The following is a 15,346-nucleotide window of genomic DNA, read 5'->3' on the forward strand; positions in this document are numbered from 1 at the left end:
TTCTAGCCCACTTACCTTTCCCTGCATAAAACAACTTGGCCTTTAGAGCCTTCAAAAGTCTGGGCCTGCCCACTACTCTGAGTCTAAGCCAGCCTTTGTATCAGCCTCTGGGCTCCGGGCAGGGAAGTTTGCATCTGCATGTGTCACGCAGATTCCAGTTTTGGAACTTTGTTCTTGGTTCCTCCCCACTGGAACCTGGAGTGCTCTCTCCCTCCTGTTGTTCTGACTACAGTCCTGCCTGTCTTTTAAGGCAGAGTTCAGTTTGAGAATTTGACACTTCCTGCCTGCAGCTCCTGGTTTGAAATCAATACTTTACACTTGTGCTCAGGATAATAGTTTAGTGTGTGTATTCTCTGGTATTTGCACATCTATTTTCTGTTTTCAGCTAGATTGTAAGACTGGGAACAGGGTCTGTTTATGTATTCTTTTTATTTACTGTCTCCTGCCACTCACCACTCCACCACTGGCTTGATGTGTTACTACTCTGAAAAGATTTACTGATCATCTTTACTCTCTTCCTCTTTTCTCCCAACTAATTATTTAAAAAAACATTTTAGCATTCTTTTTTTTTTTTTTTTTTTTCCCTTTAAAGATTTTATTTGAGAGAGACAGGAGCAGTGGGGAGGGGCAGGAGGGATGGAGAAGTAGATTCCCCATTGAGCAGTGAGCCCGACCCGGGGATGGATCCCAGGACCATGAGATCATGACTTAGATCATGACCTAAGCTGAAGGAAGACGCTCAACCAAGTGAGCCACCCAGGCCCTCCCCCTCTAACTTTTTAATAAATATAGTTTCACACGTTAAGTTGCTAGAATAGTATAATGAACGCCATGCACTCTTCATTTAGATTCATCTTTTGGGGCGCCGGAGTGGCTCAGCAGTTGAGCATCTGCCTTTGGCTCAGGTTGTCATTCTGGGGTCCTGGGATCCCAGTCCCGCGTCAGGCTCCCTGCATGGCGCCTGCTTCTCCCTCTGCCTGTGTCTCTGCCTCTCTCTGTGTCTTTCATGAATAAAATCTTTAGATTCACCTCTTAACATTTTGCCACATTTACTTTATATAAACAAGAACACACCCAAACCACTTGAGATTTAGTTGCTCTCGTTACATTTCGTTACATTACCCCTACCTACTTCCCTGTACTTTAAGTAGAATGTTGCTCTCTGCAACCAGGTTGTAAGAGTGCTCTCAGGAAACTTAGAGTTAATACAGAAGTATTCTCTAATGCATACTCCATATCCACAGCTTTTTGATTATCCCGGTCGTGTCCTTTATAGCTTTAGTCAGTGGTTGTGTCTGTTAGGATACTGTCATTTATGAAGAGTCTAGGCCACTCAATTTGCAGAAATACCCCTTAGTTTAGTTTTTTTTTTTTTTTTTTAATGATTTTTATTTATTCCTGAGAGACCACAGAGAGAGAGAGAGAGAGAGAGAGAGAGGCAGAGACACAGGCAGAGGGAGAAGCAAGCTCCATGCAGGGAGCCAGACACGGGACTGGATCCCGGGATCCCAGGGTCATGGCCTCGGCCGAAGGCAGACACTCAACCGCTGAGCCACCCGGGCATCCCAGTTTTATAGACTGATTGTTCCTTTGGATTCGTGTTCCATGTGATTCATGTTAAACATTTTTTCCAAGATTTTGGTGAGGCCCTGTCTCTCTCAGGGTATCACATTGTAAGAAAATACAATGTCGGTTTGTCTCACCATTGGGGCTGAGTTAATCACTTGGCAAGGTATTGGCATTTGGGTTTCTTCTTCATAAGATACTTCTCTCTTCATAATTAATAAGTCATCTTGTTCAGGAGGTCCTTTACCCCTTAGTCCAAAGCTTATTCCAGTGGAGCTTTAACCTGAAGGAATGAGGTCCAGGGTGGATAGAGTTTGGTCTAGTTTGTTGTAAATGGTGGGAAGGAAAGGGTAGGGAGAGTCAGAAACATGTCACCCACATTTACCTTTGGTTACAGCTGGGCTCTTACCGAGTTGCAGAATGGAAAGTGCTGAGGCTTTTATAGATCTCCTTCCCATTTGTTCATTAGTTACACACATATTTATGTAGCCCCAGTCAGACCCTGTGCTCACACTGAAGGGACCATGAAGAGCAGGGTACAGTAGTGAGCAAGATGAACATGGTCATTGCCTTCATGGAGCTTACAGTCCGACAAAGTAGATGGTCCAGAAAGAAAGAACAGCCATTTACGTGATGTGTTCAGTACGGTAAAGGAAATAAACAGCAAATAAACAGAGGCTGAGAGTTATTTAAGCTGAGACCCAAAGAATGAGGAACCAGCCATGAGTGCAGTAGAGCACTGGAAGAGAGAAGAGAGTGAGTCCCAGGAAAGGGGATGTGCTTCCTCCGGCCAGAAGGGACTAGGTGTGTTTAGGAACCAGAAAGCAGCTGAGGTGCCTTGGAGCATGGTGGGAGTTGGAGTCCAAGGTAAAGGGGGTGAAGTAAACAGGGGCAAGATCATGGGAGGCCTCGTGGGCCCTAATAAAGCACCTTAAGAGTTTTTAGGCTTCTTGTAACAGATCCTTCTTTCAGAGGTACACTTGACACCAAATTTCATTTTGTGTAGCTTTAATGTAAATCTACAGGGGCTCTCTTGTACAATGTGGGTCTGTGGGTATGAATTTACTGGTTTATACTCCCAAGAAGAACCAGTGTGTTTATCTATAGAACATAAACCAGAGGTCACCAGAGGGGAAGAGGGGGGAATGGGTGAAATAGGTGATGGGGATTAAGAAGTGGCACTTGTCCTGATGAGCACTAGGTGATTAAAATAAAGACTGAAAAAAGAAAAAGAACCAGTATGATGCCTCCCCACGGTTATGTGACCCCCACAGAATGGAATCTGAATTGACGGCTCTGGAGAAATCACCATGCCCTCACTGAGGCATTGAGCATTCAGTGAGCTGTGCTCCTCATTGATAAGACATGGGACGTACACGGCCTTTCTAATTGAAGGGCCATGTCAGCGTGAAGATTGAGTTTTAGCTCTGAACTGACAACTTTGTCGTGGGAGCCTTGTCACACAACCAGAAGGCCGGGAGATTTGAAGGACAAGGAGGGATGTTCATGCAGAGGCTGCTAGAGAAGGTTTGGACTTGGTGCTTAAGGGTGTGAGAATGTGTAAGTATGTCCCTAGGAGGGGCAGAGGCCGTAAGTCGTATGTACTGGAAGGAGCCATGTGGAAGTGAGGAAGACCTGAAGAGGGGAGGCCACAGCACGCACCGTGGTGGCTGGCCTGTGAGGTTGCGTGGCTCTAGCCTCATGCTGCCGAGTGAGCTGTGTGGAGAGGAGTCAGCCGTTTTCCGGGATACCCTAAGGTTAATCAGGTCCTTAGATGTGCTCTGCTTGTCACGAACTGGCTGTAATTATATCTCCCTTTCTTGTTTTACCGACAGCTGTAAAATACATACTGAGAGAAACCCTACCAACTGATTTTACTGCCTTCGTTCCAGAACAATAAGATCCACCTTCCAGCCCAAACATAATTAGGCTTGGCTCATGTTCAGGCTTTGACAGTGTTATTGTTTGCAATTTACACGCTATGTTCTTGGTTCCCTTCCTTTGGAGTTTATCTTATTCCCTCTGCCTGTTTCTGATAAGCCAGTCTGACGAGGTTGGCCTCGTTGGCCTTTGTGTGTAAATGTTGAAAAGGAACATTTTGTGGTGCCTGCACATTCCTTTCAGAGAAACTGAGTATGCAAGGTTCATTGGAAACCTAGGCCCTGTAACTGGCAGCCTGAGCAGAAAGGATTCCTGGCTTCGTCTTGCCCTAGGCTACAAAGTGTGCCAGTTCATCAACAGTGCTCCCACCACCAGTGAGGGCATGAGCTGTAGCCGCCAGCCAGCCAGGCTGCGGGGTCAGCTCTCCTCTCCCTGTACTGTGCATTTTGTACCCTCCAGGACTGAGGAGAAAGGTAGCAGAAAGTACTTACCTGCCTTCAGAGAGCCCTCAGGAAGGGAGAGGGGGTGCCTGTACACACAGTACAAGATGTAGGTCCCGAAAGCAAGCTTGATTTGTAGGGTGGCATGCTCAGGACTAGTGAGTCTCGATTTGTTTCAGATTCAACAGAAGGCAGATAAATGGGAAATGGGTGAAGAAATGCACAGGGTTGAGGGAAAGCGCTCTCTTGCGTGACTTCGCAGGTAAAGAGGGTGTTTGAAGTAGGCATGACGTGTCTGACAGGTTTAGGGTTGTTAGTGGCTTAGGACTCCTGAGAATTCATTTGACCTTTTCACACTGCTATCAACGATTCCTAATTAGTTCTGATAATATGTGCGTGTCTGGAGCAGGCTATAAAAATGGCTCTTTTAATCAGCTGCTGACACGCAAGGTCAGGCTGCAGCCTCCAGCATTGGCACCTAGGACTGACATTTCAGAAAGAGTGAGAGAAGAGACAGTGTTCCTAATGGCACTGTTTGTGCCAAGGCAGGAATAGGACTCAGGCAAGTAGAGAGTTCAGTTAACCAACAGGATAGTGTTAATTTTGATGAGTAGACATCTTTTGTTGTCCTTGCTACGTTAAATTATTATTTTGCCTGCCTTTAAGAGGGATATATATACCTTGGTGCTTGAGGTTCAGTCTTTGTGCTTGGATTCCTGTTTTTCCAATGTACCACCATAGTGGTACTGTGTGGTTTTAAGAATCGATGTAGGCAGGACTGGATATCTCATAGAACTTCAAGAAATTATTCCTGAAATGATCAAGGAGGAAGACGTTTTTCTATACAGGGCTTTGGAACCAATATGGTAATGGTGAGCTTCATGAAAAGTTCTACTAGACTTAGGCCAGACCATAAATAGCACTGGGTTTGCATCATTCTGTGTTTGAGTACTTGATAAAAACTCACCTTTGTTTTATTTATTTATTTATTTATTTATTTATTTATTTATTTATTTATTTATTTATTTAAATTATTTATGATAGTCACATACAGAGAGAGAGAGAGAGAGGCAGAGACACAGGCAGAGGGAGAAGCAGGCTCCATGCACCGGGAGCCCGATGTGGGATTCGATCCCGGGTCTCCAGGATCGCGCCCTGGGCCAAAGACAGGCGCCAAACCGCTGCGCCACCCAGGGATCCCCTCACCTTTGTTGTTAAATGTGTCTGAGACCAGTTGAAATGGGGGCAAAGAAGTTTATTTCCCTGCTTTGAGGAGTTAATAGTCTAGTATAGATGAAGACCCAGGATCTAAAAATGGATCTGATCCAGCCAGACAAAGCAAATTATGTGGGATTCCATGATGACTTGCTATTGGGATTTGTGTGTGTTGGTCTATCAGCCAGTGAGGCCAAATGGGGCTCTTTGGCAAAGGTCTGCTCCCTTGGGGGAGCTAGTCCAGTGGCTTCTAGTATTTGTTAAGATGGCATTGGTTGTCAAGACAAGCTGCACATTACAGATCACAATTACTTATTTTGGCACTTATTTCCTGTCCTGGTTTTCTGGGCCCTGAGATGATATCTGATATGTTGGTATTGATGCATGTAAGACTCTTGCAAGTGTACCAGTTGCTGCAGACTTTGGCCTTATAAAACTAAGTATTTTCTATGGTGTACTTTCAATGACTGATTCTCCCTAACCTTTATAGAGTTCCTTTCCTTATGGCAAATAAAATGTTCAAGATTCTTTGGAGTAGGTTGCTTTCCATGTACTCTTTCCCTGAGATTTGAGTATTAGGTTATATTCACCCCAAATAAGGGGAGAAAATGACAAATTATTTGAGAAAAGAAATTGCTCATTGAAATTTTTTTTTTTTGATTATACTTATTCATGAGAAACAGAGAGAGATAGAGAGAGAGAGAGAGAGAAGCAGAGACACAGGCAGAGGGAGAAGCAGGCTACATGTAGGGAGCCCGATGTGGGACTCAATCCCGGGACTCCAGGATCACGCCCTGATGCTCAACTGCTGAGCCACCTAGCATTCCACTCATTGAATTTCTTAAGCAAATAGGAAGGACTAAGTAGAATAGAGGAGAAAGAAGAGGAAGTGGGGAGCAAATGGAATGGGCAAATCATCCAGCCTAGACCTTGAACACTGGGGAACAGAGGGTCGGGAGGCTTAGCATCCCTTCCATTTGTGGGGAAGGAGGAGGAGTCCATGAGGACAGCCCCACTGCCAGGAACAGCATTTTCCCCCATTTTCGGAAAAGCATGTTCTCTTCTGCAGTGGCCCACAGGTTGCTGTTACATGCTGTGCCAGCCTTTTCTCTGCAATAACCAAGTAGGTCTTGAGAGACTTGGCTTTTGTGGTCTAAAGCTAAACTGTTAAGGGAAGGGCGCCTGCGTGGCTCAGCTGGTTAAGCCTCTGACTTTGGCTCAGGTCATGATCTCGGGGACCTGGGATTTGGGATTGAGCTCTGTGGCTCCTGGCTCAGTGAGGAGTCTGCTCATCCCTCTCCCTCTGCTCTGCCCCCTGCCTCCCTACCTTGGGCACTTGCACCTGCCCTCTTGCTCTCAAATAAATAAAAAAAAATTTTTTTAAAGATTTTTATTTATTTATTTAGGAGAGACACAGAGGCAGAGACATAGGCAGAGGGAGAAGCAGGCTCCATGCAAGGAGCCCTGTGTGGAACTCGATCCCGGAACCCCAGGATCACGCCCTGATCCGAAGACAAACCTCAACTGCTGAGCCACTCAGGCACCCCTCAAATAAATTAAGTCTAAAAAATAATAAACTGCTAAGAGTGCTTAAGCTTACACCTGCTCTTTGGTAACATGCACATGTTGTTACTCACTTCTCCATCTACTACTCTGGAGGGCTGCATACTACACCTCCATCCCAGATCAGGAGGATGGGCCAGCGGAGGGCCAGTCTTAGAGTCTCGGCTTTCCCAGAATCCTGGATCGAGTACACTCATTTGTGGCTCTGGTTTCCTGTCCTCACTTTCCCTTTCTCTGCTCACCTCCTTTTGAACTGCAGACTCTGGCCTGGTTGTCCCAAGTGTTTCCTATGAACTGCATAAAAAGCTGTTGTCTGTGGCTGAGAAGCACGGGTTGACTCTGGAGCGGAGACTGGAGATGACAGGAGTGTGTGCCAGTCAGATGGCCCTGACCCTGCTTGGAGGACCCAACAGGTAAATGCCTCTACACTGGTGAGGGCTGAGGGTGGGGAGGTTCTGCTCTGCTGAGGCACCACCAGTGCGCTGCACAGAGTTCCTCAGACAGTGTGAGTCCCTCTGTGAAGTCCCTTTCCTGGAGCTCTGAAGGTTTTGTTTGCCCATCTTACCCACCTCCCGGAAATCCTCATTCTTCTCTCAGCAAGCTGCTCTTTGACCCTTTCTTTCCAATAACAGCTGGCTTTGACACCTCTTGCTGGTTACCAGAGGCCTGCTTTTTAAGAACCTTCAGAGACTCAGCCTTTGACACTTGTATTTCGTTTGGAGGGGCTAGGATACAGATCAGCCCCTGAGTTCCATATCTGAGAACTTCTAGAACCACCCTGACAGCTGGGTGGGAGAGCTGGAGTTTGGTGCCTTCCTACCTGCCCTTTGGGCCCTTATGTCAAGAGCAGTGCTTAATTGTATTTGTGTCATTTACTGATCTCCTGTGCCAATCCTTGTGTTGGGGACACACAGGAGAATAAAACACTGAGCCTGCCATCTCGAAGGCTGTAAGGTCTCCAGAAAATACATTGCTGTGGTTGTCTGGGAAGCTGTGGTAGCCTTCAAGCTGAGTCCTGCAGGGGGCGCGGGGAATCAACAGAGGCAAGCTGGCAGGGCCAGAAGTCCAGGTCTGGGGAGGAGCCTACGCCGAGGGCAAACAGAACAGTGTGGATGTGGCAGGGATCTGCGGAGTCATTCTGTGTGGCTGGGAAGTAGGGTTTTGCGATAGCTGCGTGGTAGGGAGCTGCCAAAGGGCTTTCAGAAACAGCAGTGTCGGGGCAGCATATGAACATCCTCACCGAGTCACTTTGCTCTCTAGCCAGCTTCTTGGGGCTGGTTGTCCTTGGGCCTCTTTTCTCGCCACATCTGACCTCTCAGAAGGGCTGTCTCCTGCAGCGCCTTTGAGAAGGATCGCCACAGCTAGTAATCTTTTTCATGTGTGTCCAGTACCATGCAGTTTTTCACTGTGCTTTCACAGCCGTGTTTAATTTGATCCTCATGGCTTAGCCTCGAAGGTAAATAGTCTGGTGTTTGAGGATGAGCCAGCTAAGGCACAGAGAGCTGAAAGGCTTGCCCACGTTGACTCTGCTGGTACTTGGTAGAGCCAGGTCTCCCATCCAGATAGGTCTGTTTCCAGTGGTTGGACCCTGCCGCCTGCTGTGGGCTGTATGGTACCAGGGTCTGCTTTGGGTCCTCTGATGGGGGGTGGTTCTGAGAGGAAGAGTCTGTTTTAGCAGCAGACATGGGTGAGTCAGATACTACAGCTCAACGATGTCTATCTGAAGGAAGAAGTGCTCATCACATTTCCCTAAGATGCAAACATAGTGGGGGTTTGAAATGAATGCTTTGGTATATATGCAGGGTACATTGCTAAATTCCCCCACATTTATTTGGAGCACAGGGGCTTCCTCTCAGACATGAATAGCATCTGTCATCGTCCCCTCTTTGGGAGACTAGTAAGTGACTGTCACTGCTAAGGAGGGACCTAAGCCTGTTTCTTGCTGTCCATCTTCCCCGCCGCCTTCTGTCCTGGAGATAGACCGTACTGGTCTGGAGTTGGGAACAGCTCCAGAGTTATCCCCCACACCTCCTTACTTGTGGCTCGGCTTTGAATGGCAGGAGCTGGAAATGACTTCATCAGGAAGGTGGGGATCCAAGGGAACTGCCAGTGTAGATCAGGAAACCCCTAGCCTGCTGCCTTCTCTGTGACCAATGCTCTAATGTACCGGCCCCGTTCTAAATGCTCTGTGTGCATTGATCCACACAACATCCTGTGAGTGGAAGAGGTACTATTAGTATCTAGGGTTGCCCTTCTTTTGCTTACTGGCAGCTCAGTAAAGAGAACTTGGTCTGGTAACTGATTGAGGACGATTTAGAACTGCCCCGTTTGGTACTTGCTGTGAGTTTCTTAGGAGGTGAGCTGAGTGATCCTGGAAGAGGTGAGCCTTGAGCTGGATTTCAAAGGAAAGGTGGGTCAGAGTTTGACAGGTGAGGGGCTTTCTGGGCAGGGGACAGAGTTTGAGGAAAGGCAAGAAAGAGCTTTATATATATATATATATATTTTTTTTAATTTTTATTTATTTATGATAGTCACAGAGAGAGAGAGAGAAAGAGACAGAGACACAGGCAGAGGGAGAAGCAGGCTCCATGCACCAGGACCCAGACGTGGGATTCGATCCCGGGTCTCCAGGATCGTGCCCTGGGCCAAAGGCAGGCGCTAAACCGCTGCGCCACCCAGGGATCCCAAGAAAGAGCTTTATAATACAGGAGAGAGTGAGGCCAGCCTTACTGCAGTGGAGCAATATGTTGGGGAAGAAGAGCAAAGAAGGCTGTAGAGATGGAGAAGTCTCTTTGCTAGTCAGTTTGGACCTCACAGGTCCCACAGAACAGTTAGGTGTTTCTAGTCAGAAAGCAGTCTTCTCTTTTAAAAATTATTAAAGTGTTTAAAATTTTTTATTTATTCATGAGATATAGGGAGAGAGGGAGGCAGAGACACAGGCAGAAGGAAAAGCAGGCTTCCCACAGGGTGCCCAATGTGGGACTCGATCCCAGGACCTCAGGATCATGCCCTAAGCCAGAGGCAGACGGTCAACCATTGAGCCCCCTGGGCATCCCAGAGAGCAGTGTTCTGGCAACAGTGTTCTACGGAACAAGATATGGGTGATCTGCCTAGTGAAAGGACCCAGCAGATGAAGTGACGTGGGCATGGGACCGTGGGAATGCCACCCGTAGTCTTGGAATGCGGTGGATTTTCACTCTGGGACCTGGGACTGTGGAGAACTCTGAGAGCAACAGGTCCTGAGAGGCACTCGCCTGGTTAGGGTGCAAGACAGATCTGCAGCTGATAAAGCTTATTTACCTTCTGTTCCAGGTTGAACCCCAAAAATGTTCACCAGAGGCCCACGGTGGCCCTGCTGTGTGGCCCCCATGTGAAAGGGGCCCAGGGGATCAGCTGTGGAAGGCACCTGGCCAACCATGATGTCCAGGTCATTCTCTTCCTGCCCAACTTTGTCAAGATGCTGGAGTCCATCACCAATGAGCTGTCTCTCTTCAGCAAGACCCAAGGCCAACAAGTATCTAACCTCAAAGGTGAGCCCTTGCTTGGGGCTGGCCCGGTGCCTCTGGCCTCCTCCCTCCTCACAGAATTTGATGGTCTGGTGCTGCCACCCAGTGGCAACACGTGGAACATTACCACAGATGTAAAGCGTACTCTGCCTATTAGGAGTCTTGGTACACAAAGGAAATACTTCGGGCGTTGACTTGCTTACTTCCCATCCCTTCGCTGTCCTCACTCTCCAGCACAGTCATATAGAGCCGGGGGCTCATTTGTTTATTTTACAAACATTACAGAACAGACACTATTCTTGACACAGGTTGTGGCAGTAGATTTTTTTTTTTTTAATCTATTCTTCCATGGAGTGTACGTTCTACTTAGGGCAGACAAAGAGACAAATAAGTAACATTTCTATTAGGCCAGATGGTGGTGTTTTGGAGACAAAGTAGGGAAGGGAGCTAGAAAGGGTTGGAGGGTTGGGTAGGGAGTAGCTAACTTAGGCGTTGAGGGTCAAGTTGTATAGGGTCTGCAGATCACTGTTAAGGGTTTGAACTTTACCGTGGCTGAGATGGTGGGTCACTGGAGGAATAAGTAGAAGGAAGATAGAATCCAGCTCAGGTCCCAGTGATTATGTGGTTGCTGTTTGAGAAGAGACTAGAGGTTTACAAAGAGAAGTGTTGAGAGGCTATTGTGATAAACTGGGAGGAGATGCTGGGGACTGAGACAGAGTGGTAGTGGTAGAAGAGGTGAAGCGGGGTTAGTTTCTAAGTTTTGGAGCTAGAGGCTGCAGCCTTGTTGTAAGGTATATGACACGGGAGGATTATATGATACTCCAAGGTGTCCAGCCTGAGTCACCAGAAGGATGGAAGTGCCATCCTGAAATGGGAAGATTTGTGGGAGGAGGAGCAGAAAGTCGGAGGTACCTGTTGGATAAGCAGGTGTAACTGTTGCCTGATACAGAGAAGTCCACAGGTAGGTGAAGGGGTCTGGTCTGAGTACCAGGTGTGTAGGCAGGAATGAGCCCTAGTGAGCCTGGGTAGGCTATCTCCTAGGAAGGGGTAGGGAAGCTGTGAGACTCAGTTCTTTGTTAGGAAGTCAGGGAGTTGAGAGGGCAACTCAGGAGATGGGGAAGGAGTGGTCAGTGAGGGAGAAGGAAAAGCAGGAGAGCCGGATACCTGAAGGCAAGTGAAGAGGATGCGGTCGGCTCTGCCAGCAAGCCAGCCTAGGTTAGGCTTAGGTGAAGTCTGGGAATCGACCACTGGATCTAACTGTGTGGAAGCCCCTGATAATCTGGACCAGGGCAGTTTCAAGGGCCGGTGGGGAAGGGAGGGTAGGGACAACAAAGTGATTGGAATGGGTTTTAGTGAGAGCAGGGCAGGAAGAGAAGAGAGAAGAAATATGAAGAAGGCCCTTGCTGGAGGTCAGATGGCAGGTTGAGGCCAGACTCTGGGCCATAACTTCTGTCTCCTTCCAGCCAGCCTCCTGTGTGCACGTGGAAGGTAAGACCCTCCCTTACTGTTGAAAGCCTCCTGGCCCCCAGGGACATCCCCGCCACCTTCTTCTGCTCTAAGTAAGGAAGCCATGAGTCCCTAATTAAGAAATATCATTACTTTAGCCAGGAAGGGGGTCTGGCGTGGGTTCCGCAGCTTGAGATCTGTAACATGATACCGTGTTATAGGCAGTTCTTCCTCTGGCTACCCAAAAGCCTTCCTATTTCAATTCCAGGAGCCAAGTCTGAAGATGCTGATCTTGAGTTGGTCTGATTTCTCCTATTCTCCATTACCCTCTTAAGCTGGTCAAGACTTACATAGTTGTTGAGACATCTGTTCTTACGCCGCCTGAGAGGTGTGGTTTGAGCAGATAAACTTTTTTAAATGCCTGGAGAAGTGGTCCATTCCTTCCCTATCCCTCAGAGTGGGCTGCAAGGAGAGCCCATTTTCACGAGGTGGGGCGGGGTGCGGCAAAGCCGGGTTGGCTCCTGTCCGGTGAGGCGGCTAGCTCGAGGTAGAGTAAGTATGTGCGTTCTGGCCTGCTTCCAGTTCTTGGGCCAGCCAGCAAATGGCAGTCAGCCCATTTCATCTGGGCTCTGGGCAGGGCTCCCTGTGAGGGCTGACTTGGCAGTCAGCGCCCCATTCTCAGAGCTCATAGTGTACCAGGGAGTTAGTTGGATGTGCATCTGCTGTTCCTGGAGATGGCCTGCATGGCCAGCAGGATGCTACTTCAGCCTGGGGACTCCATGAGGACAATGGTCCACTGGGCTGACATGCCCTTAGTCTCTGGTGCCTAGCCCAACCGGGCCGCAGAGGTCCAGGGGCCTGGCCCAGCCTTGAGAAAGCCAGTCTGTGGCAAGTCCTTGGAGTGGTATCAGGACAAGACACGCTTGGGGCCATCTGGGTTCCAGTCCCCACCTGGGCTGCTCTCTGCTTATAGCGATTCCCATATAGCGCTCTTTCCTCCCGCAGATCTGCCCACTAGCCCTGTGGATCTAGTGATCAACTGCCTGGACTGCCCCGAGAATGCCTTCCTGCGGGACCAGCCCTGGTACAAGGCAGCTGTGGCCTGGGCCAACCGGAACCGGGCGCCAGTGCTCAGCATAGACCCTCCCGTGCATGAAGGCGAACAGGGCATCGACGCCAAGTGGTCACTGGCCCTGGGCCTGCCTCTGCCACTGGGGGAGCGTGCAGGCCGCATCTACTTGTGCGACATCGGCCTCCCCCAGCAGGTGTTCCAGGAGGTGGGCATCAGCTACCACTCCCCCTTTGGCTGCAAGTTTGTCATTCCATTGCACTCGGCCTAGAGGGGCTCTGGGCGAATTAGACCCAGCGGTCCCCTGCTGCTCCGGACACACTGAACTTGACAACGAACGCCTTAAGGATGTGAAGCTTCATGGACCTTGTTAAATTTTTTCGCTTTTGGATTTGTTACTTCTGTGAGAGAACAGATCATATTTAAAAATGACCTGTCACCTGCCTGTAGCCAGGGCAGGTGTGTGGGTGTGCTGGGTGGGCAGCAGGCTGAGTGGTTCTAGGCATCTCGACCCTTGGCCCCCTGCGTGGCTGGATGGGGCTTTGTTTACAGACTTAGGCAGCTCACTCACGGACTGTGTTTCAGGTTTACAGTCACTGGGGCCTGAGCAAGCACCTTGCGGGGTGGGGCGGGTCCTATTTGGGGCCCTGTACTTGCTTTGGCTCCGTGTCCCCTGCTTCTGCACCCCCCCTTCTGATCATGTCAAACTAGTTGTGCTGCAGCTGCCCGCTAGAGGGCAGACTCACACTGCGTTCCTGGCGAGGGCTTGGAGGCGGCCTTCCCAGAGTCCTGCCGCAAGTTGATTTAGGGGCTGATTTGGAGGCTTTTGACCCTTTCTCCTGAGCTGATGCAAGTTTTATGTTGGGATTTTTTTCAAGGGTCTTCCTTTCCACTCCATCACGCTGAGAGGCAGGAAAGGGGGTGGCATCAGGATGGTTTTACTGTATTGGGATTTTATACTGTTTTTCTGTTTTCTGCATACGTAGTATGAGGTTATGTTACTGTAGAACCACAGTGCCCATCTTGCCAGCAGTGCCCCCCAGCCCCATACCCTCTCTAGCTGGGGCCAGAGCCCTCAGGGTGCAGCTTTAATGTTCAGTATTGGGGAGGTCCCTGGGGGAGCCTGGTGCTGAGCCAGAAGAGGCTCCCTGGTGCTTCTGTGTCTTAGGCCACCACTACCTTGCCCCTACCTCCTTGCCTGCACATATACCCCCCTTTCTTCTCCCATTTTCCCCCTGAAATGGTCCTCTGCAGCTATTGTCCCAGAGCAGGAAACAAGTCCCTCCCATCTAGGCTCTGAACCCTTTATGATTGTCCACTCTAGATGAGTAGGCTTGGGGCCAGCGCCCTCTCAAAGATGCCAAAATGAGGCTAGTTCTAGATGAGCTAGCTGGTGGGTCTCAGCCATAGGAACACACTGCTGCTCAGATCCTAAGGCAGGAAAGCCCTTGGACCTCATGTGATTAGGCCTTGGAGGCTGGTTTCAGAACACGAGCCATACCCTAGAGTACCTGCCAGGGGCCCTTGCAAAAAGCTCATGCTCTAAAGCCATTTTCAGGGCTTCAGGCTTCTGCTTTCTGCCCACTCACTCTGGTTAAGGGGGTGAGTGGGAGGGCTCGCCAAGGAATATGGACACAGGGTAGGCCCTGGTACCATGGATTGTTGCAGGCTACTTCCCACTTCTCATAGGAGCATAGCCAGGAGCAGATGAGGCAGGGCAGAGGGCTGGTCCCTCTTTTCCTCCCATTTTTCCTCAAATGTTAATTGTCTCCAGCAGTGGGAGGCAGCCAGAGACTGTGAGCCTTGTGTGTATCCTCCCTGAACCTCTGCTCACTCTCAGGGCCAAGAAGCTCCAAGATGGAGCCCTCTCTGTAGAGGCAGGGCCACAGTCTGAGGAGCAGTGCTGGGTTACGGGCATTTTCAGTAAGCAGCCAGTAGACTGGGTGCCTGCCTGTTGGTAAGCCTCCCCGCGCTGGGTACAGCGGAAGAGGAGCCTGAGGAGCCTGGCCCAGCAGACTCTGCGCGCTGCAGTGGGTAAGTTGCAGCAGACTCTGCGCGCTGCAGTGGGTAAGTTGCAGCAGCCCTGGGAGCGAGGGCCTGGTCAGGGGCCACGGGGAGCTTGTTCCTGGGCCTGTCTTCTCCCTTCGGGAGGCTCTGGAGCCTCCTCCTGCCCCCAGCCTGGACCTTTCCTGGTGGTCTTAAAGATCAGCATGGTTCCTCTGCCTTCAGCTTTTTTCAGAGGCGTCCCGTCCTGTCCCCCCCGTCCCCAGCCAGGTGGTCAGGACTACCACTCATGCAGCTCTTGGGGAACCAAAAACCAGCACTTAAAATAAAGCTGAATGACGGAGGCGTGAGCTCTGGTAAATTGCTGTGCAGGCTGCGGCCTGGAGCTGCTGCCTGGGCCCAGGAGCCCAGCTGGTCAGGCCCCGTCCGCCAGCCTTCAGTCAGCCACGGCTCTTGGGCAGATACGCCCTGAAGTGCTGGCTGGAGACGGGGCCAGGAGGAGGGGAGACTGGCTGCTGCCCAGCCAGGTCCCAGTGGGCCCAGCACCTCAGGGCACTTCCCTGGGGTGTGTGGGGGGGCACCCCGCTCCTCTGGGCAGCCCAGTTCATACTTACTTAGCTCTCCACAAGCTGAACTGCTAAGAAAGACTTTATTAA

General features: G+C 49.8%; 1 protein-coding gene across 3 annotated transcripts in view; it reads left to right on the forward strand.

Moving 5' to 3' along the window:
• EDC3 (enhancer of mRNA decapping 3) overlaps positions 1-15,033 on the forward strand; it is a 49,141-nt gene extending 34,108 nt beyond the window's left edge. For all 3 annotated transcript variants that reach the window (XM_072745978.1, XM_072745977.1, XM_025984085.2), the window contains exons 6-8: positions 6,925-7,078; positions 9,978-10,195; positions 12,623-15,033. In XM_072745978.1, the coding sequence (XP_072602079.1) occupies positions 6,925-7,078; positions 9,978-10,195; positions 12,623-12,957 (707 nt within the window). In that variant the 3' untranslated portion in view covers positions 12,958-15,033. The remainder of the gene's footprint in view (positions 1-6,924; positions 7,079-9,977; positions 10,196-12,622) is intronic.
• Positions 15,034-15,346: the final 313 nt, after the last annotated feature.

The sequence above is a fragment of the Vulpes vulpes genome, unplaced genomic scaffold, assembly GCF_048418805.1.
Source record: "Vulpes vulpes isolate BD-2025 unplaced genomic scaffold, VulVul3 u000000678, whole genome shotgun sequence".
Lineage (NCBI taxonomy): Eukaryota > Metazoa > Chordata > Mammalia > Carnivora > Canidae > Vulpes > Vulpes vulpes.